This window comes from Sycon ciliatum, chromosome 1, assembly GCF_964019385.1.
Source record: "Sycon ciliatum chromosome 1, ocSycCili1.1, whole genome shotgun sequence".
NCBI lineage: Eukaryota > Metazoa > Porifera > Calcarea > Leucosolenida > Sycettidae > Sycon > Sycon ciliatum.
The window spans coordinates 47,348,052-47,365,489 of record NC_088643.1 but is presented as its reverse complement, the minus strand read 5'-3'; the positions used below and the strand labels follow the sequence as shown (position 1 = coordinate 47,365,489).

General features: G+C 45.9%; 3 protein-coding genes and 2 long non-coding RNA genes across 5 annotated transcripts in view; 2 read left to right on the top strand and 3 right to left on the bottom strand.

Annotated features, from left to right (window-relative positions):
• Positions 1–1,102, top strand: part of LOC135829567 (uncharacterized) — a 1,455-nt gene extending 353 nt beyond the window's left edge. Inside the window, exons 1-3 of the mRNA XM_065341967.1 lie at positions 1–38; positions 303–593; positions 741–1,102. The exon at positions 1–38 is cut by the window's left edge and continues 353 nt beyond it. Of these exons, the coding sequence (XP_065198039.1) occupies positions 1–38; positions 303–593; positions 741–1,063 (652 nt within the window). The 3' untranslated portion in view covers positions 1,064–1,102. The remainder of the gene's footprint in view (positions 39–302; positions 594–740) is intronic.
• An 8-nt stretch (positions 1,103–1,110) lies between these two features.
• Positions 1,111–1,967, bottom strand: LOC135829590 (uncharacterized). The gene is made up of 2 exons (XR_010555867.1): positions 1,540–1,967; positions 1,111–1,320 (listed from the first exon to the last, which is right to left on the bottom strand). It is a non-coding gene; the product is annotated as an uncharacterized LOC135829590 (long non-coding RNA).
• Positions 1,968–6,350: 4,383 nt separating this feature from the next.
• On the bottom strand, positions 6,351–10,270 carry LOC135829577 (uncharacterized). Its single transcript, XM_065341975.1, has 4 exons — positions 9,926–10,270; positions 8,165–8,234; positions 7,383–7,492; positions 6,351–7,100 (listed from the first exon to the last, which is right to left on the bottom strand). The coding sequence occupies exons 1-4, from the start codon at positions 9,965–9,967 to the stop codon at positions 6,972–6,974; spliced, it is 351 nt and encodes a 116-aa protein (XP_065198047.1). The 5' UTR covers positions 9,968–10,270; the 3' UTR covers positions 6,351–6,971.
• Positions 10,271–10,430: 160 nt separating this feature from the next.
• Positions 10,431–14,215, top strand: LOC135807016 (uncharacterized). The gene is made up of 3 exons (XR_010551414.1): positions 10,431–10,634; positions 10,730–10,777; positions 13,564–14,215. It is a non-coding gene; the product is annotated as an uncharacterized LOC135807016 (long non-coding RNA).
• Positions 14,216–14,616: 401 nt separating this feature from the next.
• On the bottom strand, positions 14,617–17,370 carry LOC135829557 (tetratricopeptide repeat protein 39C-like). The gene has a single exon (XM_065341956.1). It carries the CDS (start codon positions 16,920–16,922, stop codon positions 15,372–15,374), a length of 1,551 nt encoding a protein of 516 aa, XP_065198028.1. The 5' UTR covers positions 16,923–17,370; the 3' UTR covers positions 14,617–15,371.
• Between the last annotated feature and the right edge of the window lie 68 nt (positions 17,371–17,438).

Sequence of the window (17,438 nt, the reverse complement as noted above, 5' to 3'; positions counted from 1 at the left end):
TGACCTGAGTTGTGGGGATGTTCAGCTGTGGGCTACAGGTGAGATTCTTTCGTTTGCATGTTTTTGTCTCTTCCTTGTGGACACGAATGTATAATCTGTAGCATACCTAAGTGCCCGAACTGACCCGATAAATTAGGTGGTCGACACCATCCTTTTCATCCTAGTCTGCCCACGATGCATTGTCTGTTCACTGTGACAGGATATTTATTGAAGTCCTGAAAATTTACGTGTGTACCTAGTATGTATCATCACCGTAGATGATGTAAACCTCCATCCTCAAACCATACTTTGTCTATGTGCAGATCGATGTAAGAGTGGTAGTGCCATCATGGTGTACAGGCCTATGGAAGGTGCAGTGATCCATGGAATTTGCAAACTGCTGACAATGAGACAGGCGAGTGTTACTGAGGCGACGGAGTCATTCCTGCATGTTATTATGACACGGTTACACAAGGCATCAGGTACTGCAAATCTGCTACGCCAGGAAGTGTGCCAGCTGAAGGCATGCAAGGGTGCTGATATTTCGCAAGCATGGCAACAAATGCTGTCCGTCATCGCAACAGCTATTCCCGAAGTGAAAATCAATTGTGAAGGTCAGTGCGTTTTGCACGCATGTTGGAAAAAAATTGGCTTCTGACTAGGTATGCAGACTAGGTATGCAAACGCTGGCTTTTGAATACTAGTACAGTCTCTGCAACCACCAGTCCTTATATGTTGTCTTTTTCTTTTCTCTTCTTCAGATTTGGAAGTTACATCTGCAGTGCTAGCGAATCTGATAAGCTACCTGCATGCCACGGCTGCCGCTGCTATCAGGAAAGCGTCAATAGCACCATCCAAAGCTGCTGAAGCCATCCCCGAACCGGTGATTGACAATTTGTCTCACCTTGCTGAAAAGTACCATGGTGGTTGGTGCTTGGTGGCCGTGCGGCGTGAGCTGGAAGGAGCAAGGTGTCGCAACGACAACTTGCTGCAGCTACCTTTATTTGGCAAGGATGCCGTGACAAGCCTTCAGCCTTGTTTGGAGAATTCAGGTGGCCCGGCGTGGCTCGGAAGCTCTGTATAAGACACCATACGTCACAGATAAAAACAACTGAACCAGTGATATGTGAATTTTGTGCTTGTGTGTGTGTGTGTGTGTGTGTGTGTGTGTGTGTGTGTGTGTGTGTGTGTGTGTGTGTGTGTGTGTGTGTGTGTGCTTCTGTGATAAGTGGTATAAGCAGTCCACAGGGTATTCACCTTGAGTGCATTAGCCGATAGTGTGACTTTCGTCGCACAGAACCTTCTTCAGTTGGTCAGGTGACTCGGCGTGGCTCGGAAGCTCTGTATAAGACAAAATACGACACAGATAAAAACAACTGAACCAGTGATATGTGAATTTTGCGCTTGTGTGTGCACGAGCATGCATGTGTGTGTGTGTGTGTGTGTGTGTGTGTGTGTGTGTGTGTGTGTGTGTGTGTGTGTATGTGTGCTTGTGTGCTTGTGTGTATGCTACTGTGATAAGCGGTACAAGCAGTATACAGGATATTGACGGGTATTCACCTTGAGTGCATTCGCCGATAGTGTGACTTTCGTCGCAGAGAACTTTGCTCAGTCGGTGAGGCGACTCGGCCTTACGTTTCCTGAAGGCAATGTGTTCAGAACAGTTATGAACAGCTATGAACAGTTAAGAAATGACAAATATTGTTTGCAGTTCATGGGCCATATAGATGTGAAACACTTTGAATGCAGAAGAATGAGGATAGTGGCATCAAATACTGCATGGATTCTGTTTGATATGCTACTTTTTTTCCCTTCCATGGAAAGGTGAGTACATCGTCGAACTTCATCTCGAAACTTCACACAAACCTAGAATGGAACTTGGACAACATGAAGGGGCCATGGGCATGGTGTGTTTAGTGGAGAATTATTCCGAAAACAGGGTGTCATTCGCATTGACTCAATTCAAATTTGAGTACATTTCGTGAATAACTTACCTTGACATTCCGTCGTCTCCAAAGCAGTGAACTTCCAAAAAAAAATTAAAAGCCACGGCTCAACCTAAGGTAATGCGTGGTACGTATCAGAAACAACCAGCTTTCGCTCTGGAGATCCAGAATAGCCTCGAAGCATATAGCAAAAACAATTGAGAAAAAGAAGATGACGACGACGTTTCAATCACGCTTCAAATTTCGCGGGTCGAGTGCGGCAATCCTCGGATCGTGAAATGTGTGGCGTGTCGCCTCCCGGTATTTTACGACTCCCTGCACAAAATACAGTACTGTAACTATGGAGTGACGTCTCAACTGGTCACGTGCATTCGTGTGCACGAATTATAATTCAAAAAGAATTATTTTCTCGTCATTTCACTGAGCAGTGAGTATTTCTTTCAATGACAATTGCGGTGTACCGGTGTAGTTAATTATTGCTACAGTATATATACTACAGTTACCTCTATTCTGTCCGAAAGCAGAATACTGAATCTCTGAAACCCTTGGCCTTGAAACAGAATGGCCGCAAGAATCGTTAGTCGTATTTTCTCAAGCACAGCTAACAGAATTACATCTCCAGCTCAGAGATTCATGTGTGTATCCGCAAACAGTGATGGAGAAAAGCAGATAGCAGAAGTTTTGCAAAAAGCCTTCAGCCCAACGTCAATTGAAGTGGCGGATATATCTGGTAATTATATATTTTTTGTTCATGGAGGAGAAAAGATTGTTGCATTTTTGAAATGTATAATAATAATGATGATATAGAAATTTACGGCGGAACGCAAATTATACTACAGGCTTTCATATTGTTTGGCACACCTTCTGACCGTACCGGTACACTAGAACGTACGGTCCTGCTCAATGAAATCTGACCGCGTGAGTACACGCCGGGCGCTGCGCAGCCCTAGACCTGGCAACACTGGGATTTTCACTTGTTCAGGGCGCAATGCTGACTCGCCGATTTGATCGGAATTCATTGAGCAGCACTGTGTATATCGGCACAGTGCATCAAAGATTTTTAAAATTTTAGCCAAGTGAATTTGATGCAGCCCCTGAAGCGGTGGATGGGCCACATCGCGTTTCAAGTGTGTGCTAGTGCCATGTTCGTGGAAATGCTATGCATGTGCACTGGCTCGTAACTGAGTCGGGGTACAGTATGTACTTACGATCGAGTAGTTTTTGACGCTTCCAATATTCCATGTTAGACATGCTTCTATTGTAGTATACAGGACCAGCTTGTGTGCGAATGTGCTGTCTCACACACTACCACGGCATACCAACATCCACACAAGCATAATACCGGTTTGTCTGCTTACCCATTCGTTTGATTTTTTAGGACAGCATTCCTAGTCCTCGGTGGATCACTAACACTGGTAATTAGAAGTTATAGGAGGCATGAGACTGTGGATAACAGAGGTATTTCACAGTACGCGAAAAAAAGAACATGAAAGCAAAACAAAAGAGCCAGGCAGGCCCTGGGCTTCAGGACTGTGAGCGAAACATAAAGAAACGAGACAAACTGGATCAGAAGAGATAACACAAAGTGCACCAGTTCAAAAGAACAGCAACATGGCGAAGGCGACGAAGTTTTGAGTGATAAGAGAAACAGAAGAGAGCACATCATGGCACTTGGGATGAAGTCCCTACTACATACACCCCATACCATTCCCTTCGCTACAGTACACAAGGGTGTGTCACGTTTTGAATCCATAGCTGCTATTCGAGTGCGGCTTTTATACGAAACGTTATACAGGATCCATGGTTGTGAGACTTATCCCTTCACTCCCATGGCCCACCGGTAGGCGCTGCATCTGCCGCTGGGTTTTCCAGGTGTTAGCGGAGAGGGTGTTGTCAAACAACTTTGAGAATCTCTCTGAAGGAATTTGAATTGGAACACCTCATCAACTTGTGGACGTTTCAAAAGTATATTAGACGCCCTTAGCAAACAAAGGTAACCCTATTTTTTTACGGTACTCGTACCTTGATCACCCATATAGCGTTGAAGTTGCAACGTAAAAACGTTATGGGAGCTGATTTATCGTTGTGACAAGCGGTACGCTTTTGGCCAATATTGCATAGTCCGTACGCATTTCACCTTGTATCGCGTATATGGTGATATAAAGGGTTGTATCGCGCGAAATAAAAGCTATTCTCCTGGCAACAGCATACTAAAAAATAGCATGGATCTTGCTAAAGGTCGAACCCAAATCACGGTATTTTTCCCCTTACGGTAATACCGTTACAACATAACGTTTTTTCGCTAAGGGAGTCTATTGCCGTATTTTACCGGTTTAATATAAGTCGACCGTTTACGACTAAAAGTTGAAGGAGAAATGTTGGGAGTCGACTTACAACCGGGATTCGACTTATAACCGGGAACTACCGACAACTAACTTCCGAAAATGACCTGCAATGCATGCACGAGTGCACCATGTGTACGCATTTTTGCCAGTTTAGTTGCCTTTTTCCAGGATTTGGATGTTTCACCCTCCAATGAGGAGTGTTTATGTGATTTGTTGATGTGTTAGTAGCAGGGAGTGGTTAGCAGTGCTTGGTTGGGTGAGAACTGAGAACTTTAAAAATAGAAATAAGAGGGGTCGACCTATAACCGGTTAAATACGGTAAAGATGATAGATGATAAGACGCTTCACATCCAGCAAGTGATTGTTGGCAAAGGTTGGTGTGTTTGGTTTAATATGTACCCTTCTTTTTGCGTTATCTTCTGCTGGGTGTCCTAAAGGTGGATGCGGTTCTATGTACGAAGTTTCTGTTGAAAGTGAAGCCTTCCGTGGAAAGCGTCAAGTTGAGCAGCATAAGATGGTAAACAAGGTGAGTTTAGCTAGGATGAAATACTGAAATCGCATAATTTCACATGCAAGTACAGTACGTATCGGCAAGAGTACATAACCCCCCAGAGTGTGCAACGCCGACCCAGCTCTGCATAGGGTCTTGGTCGAGCGGAATCGGATCTTCTGATGTCATGCGTACACTCTACACCAGCGCAAGGCCGGTCTCGAGGCAGGGCACCGTTGTTTTTGATCCGAGAGTGCCCGCGACTCCCCGGGTTCCCCTCAGATATGTACGATATTATGACGCAAAGATCCGATTCCGCTCGACCAAGACCCTATGCAGAGCTGGATCAGGCGTTGCACACTCTGGAGGGTTATGTACTCTTGGTATCGGTTATTATAGTGTGGTCGTGTGAAAAATATACTGCCTACAAGAATGAACTCTCATAATTTGATAATTATAACGTGGGTTAAGTGAACATTTATTCTTACAAGCAATGTTATCGCATAGTAGAATATATCGGTCCTAACGACTCCTAAAAATGGACTTTGTGTAGCAAAACATGCCAGATTAGCACAAAGTGTATTACCTGTAGTAATACCATCTGTCCAATGCAATTCTGATCCGACTCACATTGCATCGAAGTGCTGCCGGTTGAACTGTTTTTGTCATGTAACTCATGCTGCATAGCCGCATGGTAAGCTTATGGGACTATCAACACCCGCATGCACAGCAGCGATACGTGGCATGTATGATGGCCGTCTAACCTCTGCACACATGCATATGATATGTCGCACTTGATTTATCGCGTGTAAGAAATATCGGAAATATTAAAGAATAGAAAGTCGTTTTTCAAACACCCACGCTATAACCAATACCTACTTCACATTGCTAAAAAGCCTAGGCTTTGAGTGTTGCTTTGTTGCGATCTTTCCCTTTCCTGCACGCTCTTCCGCTTATCTCTGCTCAGCTCTGATCTCTCTCTCTCTCTCTCCAGGCGTTGGCTGCTGAGATCAAGGCAATGCACGGCCTTCGCATTACAACATCAGTTCCGGAGAGCTGATAACGTTATAAGCAATTTACAGTTCCCTGTGTCCACTGTCTTGTCTTCGTGGCTGTTATCTTCTGCTTCCATTGTCAGCAAGGTGCACACCTGCAGCCACTATCCTCTCCTGTGACCTGTGCTTTTGTCAGCAGTCTTGGTCACTGCACTCGAAAGGTGTTACTTGAGAGAAACGCCAAGCGGTCGACCACTGTGGCTTGAAAATCGAAAATGGCATTGACAATGGTCTAATGCTGTGGCCGTCAGCACTTGTATAGTGGAAGCTAATAGAGCGACGAGCCACGTTGTATTCTTCCTGTCTTTGTAACCATGTGATAGTCCACTGCTCATTCGAATATGGATGAGAATGACACGGCAACAGTAAACTGCTGTATCCCCATACTTCTTAGTCTTACTGCACGGCCGTTGCTCTAACAACTTGGCTCAACGTCAGACATTGCAGCTACATGCTGACTGTAGGCCTAGTTTGTTAGGTCTTTTTTTTTTTTTTTTTTAAACATTGTACTAGTCATTGTAGAAGAAACAATAGTAAGAAAGAAAACATTTCATGAGGCAATGCCAATACACTACTCGTATGACAATATTAGTGTGCGGTTTGCGTGATATGGTCTGTGAGCATGCGCGACATGACTTTCTCTTGGAATTATAACTGTTTTGTTACTTCATTCCTATGGAAATGGATAAAGTTGAGATTAGAAAAAAACTCACGTTTCGTGGAAAAGGAGAGCGAAAAACGCCCCTGTCTAGTGTAATACATGTACAATGTATGGTATATATAGAAGCCTTGCTTGATCGAAAGCATGTAGAATGTAGTAGTACTGGTGCCGTGGCTCGGGCTTGGAGAACTGTCCCAGAATGCACAGCACTTAGCAGTGGATCTACCGGGGCATTAGAGTGCACATTATCCACCGAAAGCAAAAAGAAAGGCACTGGTATGGGTACAGTACTACAGGTCGACAACAGGATGGTGAATGTGCAACACAAGCATGTGAAGCGATAATATGTATATCTTACTTCAGTACTCAGCTCAACTTAATGACGATCACAGACCTACACGACTGACCACCACAAACAAATCAACGCACACTAACACACACACACGCAGGGTAATTAACGAATGGAGCAGTCGGTTCCTGCCACTGCTGCTGCCTTCAGTGAGACTGGGCTGGTGACTTTTTCTGCAACCCCTCAAGGAGATCCATACACTGCTGCACAGTGCTGCGATGCTGTACAAGGGCTGCCTTCTGTGCTTCAATTCGAGCGCGGATTTCTTTTAGCTCCTTCAAGCAAGCAACCAACGATACAGACAAAGAGGGCACATTACTTTCGTTGGAAAGAGCACAGGGTCACTTTGCAATGGTACTCGCCAATTTTTTGTTCAGTCCTGGAGATTGGACCATGAAGACAAGGAGTGAGAAGTGTTGAGTAGGGCAATGTGCAGTGAGACAATGATGATAGTGCTAGAACTAGCCCTTTGTCAGATGAATCGTGGCCGGATTAAAGGAGATCATCAACGTTCAGTAGTGAATGTAAACATAGCGGAAGCATCCATTACATCTTACTTTCTCAACCAGGGTGTCTGAGTCAGGCTTAGCTGACTGCTGCTTCAGAACGAAAAACGCCTCCAACTTTCTACAGGCTATGATGAACTCCTGTAGCCTCTGTTCATGCTCTTCCAAATGGTACACAATGCAAGATAAAACAAAAATACAAGACAATGGTTTAGTGTACAGTACGCACACAAACGTTCAACAAAATATTTCTCACAGCTTGCGCGAATGGCAGCCATTCCAAAGAACACCAACACCCTCAAGGATGAAGGCGTCAGATGCAGACACAAAGGTACACAGGCCAAAGCTTGGTTATTCAGTTGGACACAGAGAGATTGACAAATTTATGCTCTGCGCCGGATAGGAATTGATGCATAGTAACATCAGTAAGCACAGTGAACTAGTGAACCCCGCTATCCAACTATTCTCTGTCCTGGTTGCCCAGTGTACATGTAATACAGGAAATGGCTTTGGAGCAGAGCCTCGCATCTTTCATGCAAATACAGTATAACATAAGTGTGCAAGCCTGTGAGCATCCCATGTGGCTGCCTTGTTCAGGACCTTGCATTTCACTGTATGCAGCGCTGCAATGTCAGGCTATGACTTTGCGTCTGTATGGTTTTGAAAATCGAATGCGTGAGCATGGGCGGGCATGTGTGTGCACATGCGTTCGTGTGTGTGCGTGTGTGTGCGTGTGTGTGTGTGTGTGTGTGTGTGTGTGTGTGTGTGTGTGTGTGGTGGATGCACGGTTGTGAGTGATTGCCAGGTTTCGTTTAGCACATCAGGTTCCCTACCGTCTTGGGTCATCTCTGGTCCGAACAGAGTAATTTCACTGCGTCCTCGTAGGGCCAAGCTGACGAGATCCTATTCGACAAAAGAAGGTGAGCATGGAACCAGACACAACAGACAAGAAAAAGATGAGTTTCTTTCACAAATACCTGTACAGTCATTGGGCATGTTCGACTGTGCGAATCCGTGGGCCCTCCGGATTCGCCAAGCTTGGACTTGTTCGATTGTACGAATCTCGATCAAGGTCACACAGATTCGGATCCGGTCAACCCACCTCCCAAAGGCAGATTCAACTGATTCGACATATTCATTTTCGCTCTGCTCCCAAAGTTGGGCAAATTTTCTTGCTTTTCTTGCCGTGGTTCAAAAATTCTTGGCCTGCGCATGAGTACCCTTCACAGCCAGAGTTTTGGGCAGGGCATTCTTGATTGCTATGCCGACCCCAATCCTTGTGAAACTACATGGATCTGAAATCGGTTAAACTGTTCAATGGGATCCACTCGATCGAATTGATCAGCTTGGCGGGGATCCGGATTCAGGTACCACAATCGAATGCAGCCTTAGTAAATTAGGCCACCGGACTCCTGCTCTTTCCCCCGAAACTCATGGTATTACTGTACTTTCACAAATTTTCGGTGTACTTTTATTTTCGGTAATTTCAGTGCACTTGTTTGAAACCTAAATTTTCAATACACCGAACAAACACTAACACACATAATCCAATAGGGAACTGCTTCGCTGTACCTAAAAGTTCTGTTCACCTAACCCAGCCTTTTGCCCTTATACCGAAAATTTCTGAAAATAGAGTATTCAGAAGTGCTGTAACACAGTGTTCCTCAAAAGAATGAGCTCCAAAAATCAGCTACTAGTATACTACACTTGAGATGTACTGGCGCGTGTGATTTTGACTTATGAGGTGTGATGCTATTATACCGTCACAGGAATATACCGGTAAGGTGAGTTGGATTAGGAAAACCTGACGAACGATGCATGGCAGCCTCCTAGGACAAGTTCTATCTCTACTCAACACCTGGAAGACTATAGGTTCTGAAGCTTTGACATTTAATTTCGGGTGCGATCACGACAGGGTGTACTGGGTCAACGGTAGGGCACATACAAACACCAACACAGCTTGAGGACAAGAGACAAAGCCAAACTGCAGGCAACGGATGTCCAGCCAGTGTGCCTGCACAGTGGTGGCAAAATGAGTGTATGTCCAAGAAGAGATCTTGTGTTTATGCCCCTCGCATTGCTGGTTGTGTTTGCGCACAAGACGATCTTGACGGCATGTGTCCAATGGTACATGTGCGACCAGGCGTTGTCCATCACGATGTGATCGAGTTGTGACTATGTGTGTGTACGTGACGAGAGCCTACAGGGTGCGTGCAGTCACATTGTAGTCTACGGCTCTGTCACACATGATCACTTCATTACATGGTATACGCAAACATCACCGGCCCACTCATACACCATGAAGGCCGCTGGGCCCTGGCTTCGTCACATGTACTACGTCCAGAACATCTTGAGAATGGCTGGAAAGCCATAACTGTGTATTTGTACTGCACACCCCAGTTCCATGAATGCAGGATAACGCATTTTTGTGACGTTTTCTATAAACATGCTGCCTTGCATAAATTTCAGAATACATGTACAGTATCTGGCCAGAGTCCAGCCACTGTTCGAAATTCGGGTGTGAGCAAATAGGGCTTTGCAAAGACTATGGCAACATTCAGAATCGGTCTCAATCTCTATCCAGTACAATGTACCTTCATGGATTCCTCGAGCGAATCGACCAAATCACTTGCCATGCTCGCTCCCACGAAGTTATCCTGATGCGTCAGTTGAGATATGCTGCCATTTTCAAAGTCATTCAATAAACTTTCAAATTCGAATGAAAGCACTCGAATGCAAAAATATTATTCGCATGCACAGACTGGAAAGAAGCTCGTGACCGTCTCAAGAAATTAATTGCTAGTCTTCTCTCATCAGATACGGTCCACTTTATAGCTATATAATACTCTTGCTATTATTAGTGGCAATGAGTAGTTATACGCGGCATTGCCCACAAATGCAATTAATTTTCGTTTGACCATCAATATTCAATGTTTCAGATCAAAACTCAAAATGTTCCAAGACAGGGGGCGATTTATGGATAGATGGATGGGTTTTAAAAACAATATGCACCCAAATCTCAATATGCACCGGATCACCGAGGATTTCGTCCAGAAGGAAGTCAGTGCAGTGTGACTAATCATGTGTGTAGCTCAGTGCATGTGGTGAACGTCGTGGATGGTTTGACTTTTGTTGACCACACCAGGAACCACATCATTGTCATTGATTCAGATCGAGCAGAAGCCGGGTCGTAAAAATGAATGCTCTGTCTGTTGTGACCATCGTCACTGCCTTCTGGGCGGCAGTGGCCATAGTGGGCCCCGTGATCGTAGCAATGCGGTTTCCATCAAGTCCGAACAAAGGGTTAGTGAAGCAAGCCATTCAAATCAGCAGTAAGCACACTGCTTCACATGACAGGTGACCGAATCTCTGTCTCATTTGTGTGGTTGCAACTGCAGTGTCGCTCAGACCATGCTGGTGCTGACTGCCATCTGCTGCTATCTATTGTAAGTAAAACGATGCCCAACTAAGAAAACAGTGTATTTTGTACCATTCATCACTGCATAAGAATGCATGAACAGTGCCCCATGGTTGACTGTAGAGGATGATTTCTGAGGTGATCTGTAACACGTGGATGCGGTACATTGATTGCATATCCCAACTACAGTCAACTTCGCTAATAACGACTGCGGATATAACGACAATTCGCGAATAACGACAGAATTCCCATGCCCAGAGCGAAGTCCCATCCCACTGTAATTCATGCAATGAGACTTCGGGTATAACGACACTTCGCGAATAAGGACACCTTTCTGATGCCCCGCCGAGTGTCGTTATAAGCGAAGTTGACTGTACATGATTGTACATGGTCACTGACAGCAAGAGCAAGAGTGCATATTCCCCATAGAGTGTGCAACTCCGTTCGCATCACAATTTCTGATCTACGTCATCAGGCTTTACATGTACCCCTTCTTCAAGGCATGTTTTTCAGAGAAATGTACTTCTCGTGATCGTGAGTTGAGCTTGAGTAGACCCCGAGGCTAATGTAGTTTGTGGCATTAGTAATTTTCATGAACTTTAATTAAGGCCAAACGGTACCAGGGAAACTACTTGCCAGCATACATCTGTTATGGTCTCAACGGTTTCCAGCCTGCCGAGCAACTAACTTGCAAACTCTAGATAGAAATTTGAGTCAGAGTTTGCACATTGGAGAGGTTGTGCCAACGGTTCTGATGTCACGGGCTTCTCGTATGGATGATGGTGGGAGTCAATGAAGTTTCAGTGGCAGAGGCAACACAAGCTCAAGTGCCATGCCAACCACTTCCCTACATGCTTCTATAGCAGTGTAGAGCTTGACAGTGCCACGTCACAGCAAGAGTACATGAAACCCAGAGTGACTGTGTGCAGCTTGTGACTTTTCTCCATTGTGTCCGTCACGGCGAAATTCCTGGATTGCATCATAGTTCGAAGTACAGTAAAACCTGTAAACTAACGACCACCCCTTGGGGCCAGAAAAAGCGGTCTTTAGTGGCAGGTGGTCCTTAGTTAGAGGTTTGCACCGCACAACCATAAGTATGAATGTACACAGGGGCGTGCTCGGCCCCCCCAACTAGGGGGGTGCACGGGAGCCGAGGGGAGCCCCCCCCGGCAATTTTCTGCAATTTGTTTGCAACCTTTCTTGAATTTTAGAGCATATTTGCATACATTACAATTGCAATTACCCAGATTGAAAATTTTTGGGGGTGCACGTGCCCCCCGTGCCCATCGCCGAGCACGCGCCTGGTACATATATTATGTGTGACTCTGGGTTTCATATACTCTCTCAGTCATAGCCAGCCCAGAGTCATGACAATGCTGAGTACGGTATAATATGCTGACTATTTGATCCAGGATTCCGGTGGATTCATTCCATACGCGTTTGGGTGGTTTCCTTCCTAGTAGGGTGACAGATCCACTGGTAGTGATTGGATTGGGCCCTTCTAACCGATGACTCCTTGCTGGTACCGAAAAAGCCACTCCACCGTACGACTTTAGAAGCCTGCCCACAAGACACGTACTGTACTTCGCAATGATTATAAAAAAAATGCGGATCCAATTTGAGTTATTTGACCCAGAAGTCATTTTTTTAATCCCTGAAGCTATGCCAACGGCATGTGCTATCGAGCCAGGCCAAGTTCCACCGCGCTTTACTCTGCTCATGTATGCATGTGTATGGTTTGCATGTACCGGGGTATCTCTTTGAAGCGGCCTACAGTAGAGGCGCGCGCTGAAGAACGTGGAGCCCAAGAACGTCCAGCCTGAAATACTAAGAACGTCGGTGTTGGTTTTCTGGGAGCTTGTGGGATGCATTCAGGACGGATTGTTTCCAAGAACGTGTTATAAGAACGGAGCCAGATTGCTGAAAAAATAAGAACATCCCAGGATAGCCCCTTGGAGACGACGTTCTTGGACACGCGACTCTACTGTAGTGACGTAGGTCACTTGCCAGCAGGCGCTCATGTTGCCTACTCCGCACACTGTATGCTCAGCTATGACTTGTGGGCTGGTAGACCTACATTTACCTTTTGTATAAGTATCGTAGTGGCAAGGCACCTGGCCTCGGAATCCTGTGCATGCCCCGTACTATCATACACAGCCCGTGGAGAATTTCATGTAGTTGCGGCCCTACCATGTTGCATGCCTGTGTCCTGACATGTGTATGGCCGGCATCATCGTTCACTGTAACACATCCTGGGGTACATAAGTATGGCAAGAAATCAAGGGCGGCCCATGAGCATAAGCTCTCTTGTTGCATACTTGTGGGTGCGTGTTGGCCAGCATTGTTTGCCATTTTTCTACATGACCAAGAGATCATGTAAGATCGGCCAAGAGATGACAACCAAGTGCCAGCACAGTGAGCCCTGAGCGCAGGCTTTCTTGGTGACTTCCGACGCCATCGTTTTCAAGCTCTATTATACTATGTAACCATTATTTTGTAGTAGTAATAATTTTCTACAAGATTCTAACTTACAGTACATTGTACATGTATACATCACGTACCCGTATATGTATGGACACTTAGATCCGTGTATCTGTACGTGTACAGAACAGATGAGTGCCTGCCTGACTGCCATGGGCGTGAACTGTGAACGGCCTAGGCTACGAGGCTGACCCCACCCAGCTATTCGGAACCCAACCGTACTGTATGTGCGTGGATCGTTGGATGCTTTGTTTGCGTTTGGCACGTGTTGATTCTGTTCTGGTATTGCTCTCCTGTGTTGTTATGCCTGAATCACCACATGTTCCCGTGCAGCTGGCTCTGCACATACCTCAGCCAATACAATCCTCTACTAGCGCCAACCCTGGACAAGAGTATTGCATGCATGGTGCGGCAACAATGGGGCGGTGTCTCAAGTCAACATTGCCCGCTGGAGTAATGCTGCAGATAGGATTTTAGTATTCATCAACCTGATTGTGCCCCAACAAAACAAGATTGAAAGTCTCTTTGTGGAGTTTAGTATTTACTGATATAATATACTTTGAAGTACTTTTCCACTTGAGTTCATGCAATTTTTAAGAACATGATAACACAAGAAGATATACCGTGCCCTTAGGCATTAGGCTGATTGAAATGTACATTTTTTTATTATTGCTCCCTTGCACATACTTGAAGTATTTAGTCATATTTATGGCTGTCTTCCTTACAAACCCAGTTGCTTAGCACTGACTTGCTTTGCAACAGGAAAGTCCAGCGCGATATGCTCCCACAGCAACAATCAATCAGTTTCTTCTTTTCTCGGACTTGCCAGGGAATCATGAAATTATTGGTATCTGTACTATCCCCACAGTACTGCAAAACAGCTAACTGTAACGGTAGCCATTTGCACAACTACGTTTCTTTCACCGCTTCGGAGAGTTGAGTACTCTCGCTACTGTAGTCATGTCTACCTGCTGTCCTCTGTGAATTCAGCTGTGAAGAATGAGGAAGTCTGCAGCAACCCTGCAGATTGTTCTGCATGCATATTCCACGGCAGTTCTGCAACAAAGCATGGCATGAAAACGGTTATAAACCATACCAAAACCTGTTGTCCCTATTCCATGCCAAACTATTTGAAAATTCAGGGCAAAAAGACTAAGATCTTGCAAGTTGACTTTGAAATCCTGATCATATTTTCAAGGCAACTATGTATAATGTTAGATGGAGATTTCCCCATAGCCTGGAAGCAGACTAGGCCACTACTAAGTCACCGACCAGGCAAAGACACGCTCCAGGGTAAAGACCAGAACAAGTGTTCTTCACCGCAACTGCCTCCAGCTGCACGACTTGCATCAGTATTATCCTACATCAGACCAGACCAAACAGTGGTACTATTCCATTTCATTACACAGATTAAAAGCTCAATTCACATTCGCTGCAAGCAGTGAGAAACACAACAAAGCGTAAAATCAAAGCTTGCTACATTGGTAACCTCCATTGCAACATGTCCATTTTTCTTTTCAGCAGATGATAACAAAATAATTCCTAGAAATTCGGAATAGGTAATAATAATACTGTTGAGATAAGGCAGAGCACATCCTAATAATAGATAATAACAAAATTAATAATGTAGGGAGTAGCAATCTTCCCTTGCCGTATAACAATGGTCTCCAATTCACATGGATACAGGTGCTAAAGAGCAACAATGGCACGGTTGGCAAAAATAGCCGGCAGCGCATGTTGTTTTGCCAGTGCTGCATGGGAGTACGTGGCTGGCTTAGGCCGGCAGCAAAGTGCAAGATTGCAATTGAAAAAGTCACAGGAATACCCCAATCATGCTAGGACGTAGGATGGGGCTAATCGAATTAAATAACACTAGTACTGGTACTGAGGAAAGGTGGATGCGAAAACACCCATATGCATAAAACAATTGCCTTTCCCCTTTCGTTCCTTGTTCAAGAAAAATAACAATTGCGCTCTTGATGTGTGGTCAATGTTCCGTCAGGCTAGTGCACGTGTGGATAGATTGCGTGTGCCATAGGCTGGGAAGGGACATGGCTCTACCACATGTGTTCTTCTTACACAGCTACATTAATTATTATAGAAACAATGGGCTCACTTATAAAACTGATACAAACCGGCGATCAAGATAGTGCCTCCAGACAAGCCTTCACTTTGGTCTGCACCTGACTCTCCAGCTCATAGTCCGTGTACAAGCTCTTGGTCTTCTCTAGCGCGTTGCGGGCTTTGTCGGTCTCGCCACGCATCTTGTAGACATTTGCCAGAAGCAGCGTAGCATGCGCTGGCACATGACTGTCCGTTGTCTGCACACACGTCTGGGCATGCGTGAGAACGTTACGAAGATGAACCTCGGCTCGGTCGGCTTCTTCCAGCTGAATGAGCGCTGCGCCTCGCACCAAAGAGCTACATGAGTAGAAATATACATCGCTGGAGATGTCATTTTCATGCTCGTCAAGGTAGTCGACGATGTCCTCGCAGAGCTCTGGGCCGCACCAGTTGATGTAGTTGGACATGTATGCCATCACCAGTAGCTCAACACGGGCACTCTGCTCGGTCAGCCTCTTGGCCGTGAAAGTCGACACTTTGTGTCGGACAAGCTTTTCCAGAGCTGTTGATTTCGCCTTCATCAGCTCGGGAACACTCTCTAGCTTGGCGTTGGACTCGTCATATGCCCCAGTGGCGGCCAGCGTGATAGAAGAGAAGAACGCATACATGGCTGGGGACCAGGGAGAGCTGCGGCACAAGGAGAGGAAGATATCGCTTGCCTCGCTCCACTTCAGTGACACAATCTTTATGTAGGCAATCTCGTACTGGCACAGCTGATGCATTTCTGGCTGATGGCTGCAGGCTGTCGCTGCCTCGGAGAAGAACTCCAACGCTTTGTCAACGTCCTTCTTCAGAAACTCAACCCGCCCGTAGAAATACGTGAAGAGTGCCGCGTCGGGGCACACGCTCTTGCTGAGCTCGAGTATCCCGGTGCCCGCTTGAATGGCACTGTTCATCCCGTCACTGACATCTATACCTAATACGGGCCGTGTCACGACATTGTACGCTAGAAGCAATAGCATTGAGAACGGGGCGCGCATGTCGGAACTACGTGCCGCCACTTCCAACGACTCCAGGCCCTGCCTGCGATTGCCTCGGAATCCAACTAGCTTTAGCAAGCCCATGACTTTCTCCGGCAGCAGCGAGACAGCAACGTTCACGGCTCCAAAGCCCATGCTGCACGCCGCCTCGACTCTCTTATTGCTAGCTGATCGCTTCTTCAGCTCAGTGATAATACTGGTGTAGGTTTTGCTTGCCGAGCGTAAATGCATGCCACCTCGCACATAGTTGGCCAGTGTTTGGCGTGCAAAGGCCAGCAAAGCACGGAGCAGTTCGCAATCGGCCGTAATGATTCTCAGCATCATGGAATCCTCGTCGCTGTGGGCCGACTTGATGCTAGCCGAGCACCGGTGCTCGACGTCCTTGATGAATGCATCGGCACGATCCATCACATCAAAATCAAACGTCAACAGACACTGTACACTCTTCACGAAGCACATAGCACAGTCCAGTGATGCAGTTTTGCAAGGAAACTCATTCAGGGTTTTTGCTGCCTCTTCCACGCCAGACTGAAACATCATGGCAACGCTTCTCGTGGCTACATCCTGAGCTTCTGCCACCGCTGCCATGGCGTCGTTGTTCCACGGCCGTTCAGCTGGTTTGCTGGTATGGCTTCAACTGCGGACAACCTCAGTGTAAGATTACCGTGAATCAGTTGTTGAGCAGTGACTAAAGCTGCACGACGGCAAGTATCAATCAAGTGTGATTGCCGCACCACGATCGTTAGTACGTTACACTAACTGGGCGAACTGGGCAGGGCCGACAACAATACTGAATGTTTCGTTTCTTCGCCCTCCGTTCAGCCTACGATGGTGTGACTGCTGCTTCTCGGGACCCAACTAGTACAAGGTTCTAGCTGCTATGTTTGTGACTCGACGCGGCTATCCTAGCACCTGTAGTATTGGTCTGGTTTGAGTGGCGATCAAAGGCAGATAAACTATCAAGTGAAACAATTATGTGGAGCTACAGCACATGTCGTGCAATAATACCTGCCCGTACCTTCCGATCCGCAAAGCTAAAGGCAAAAATAAAAGTTTCAACTTTCTGTGTTTATTGTTTTAAAATGTTCATGAAAGGAGCGGATC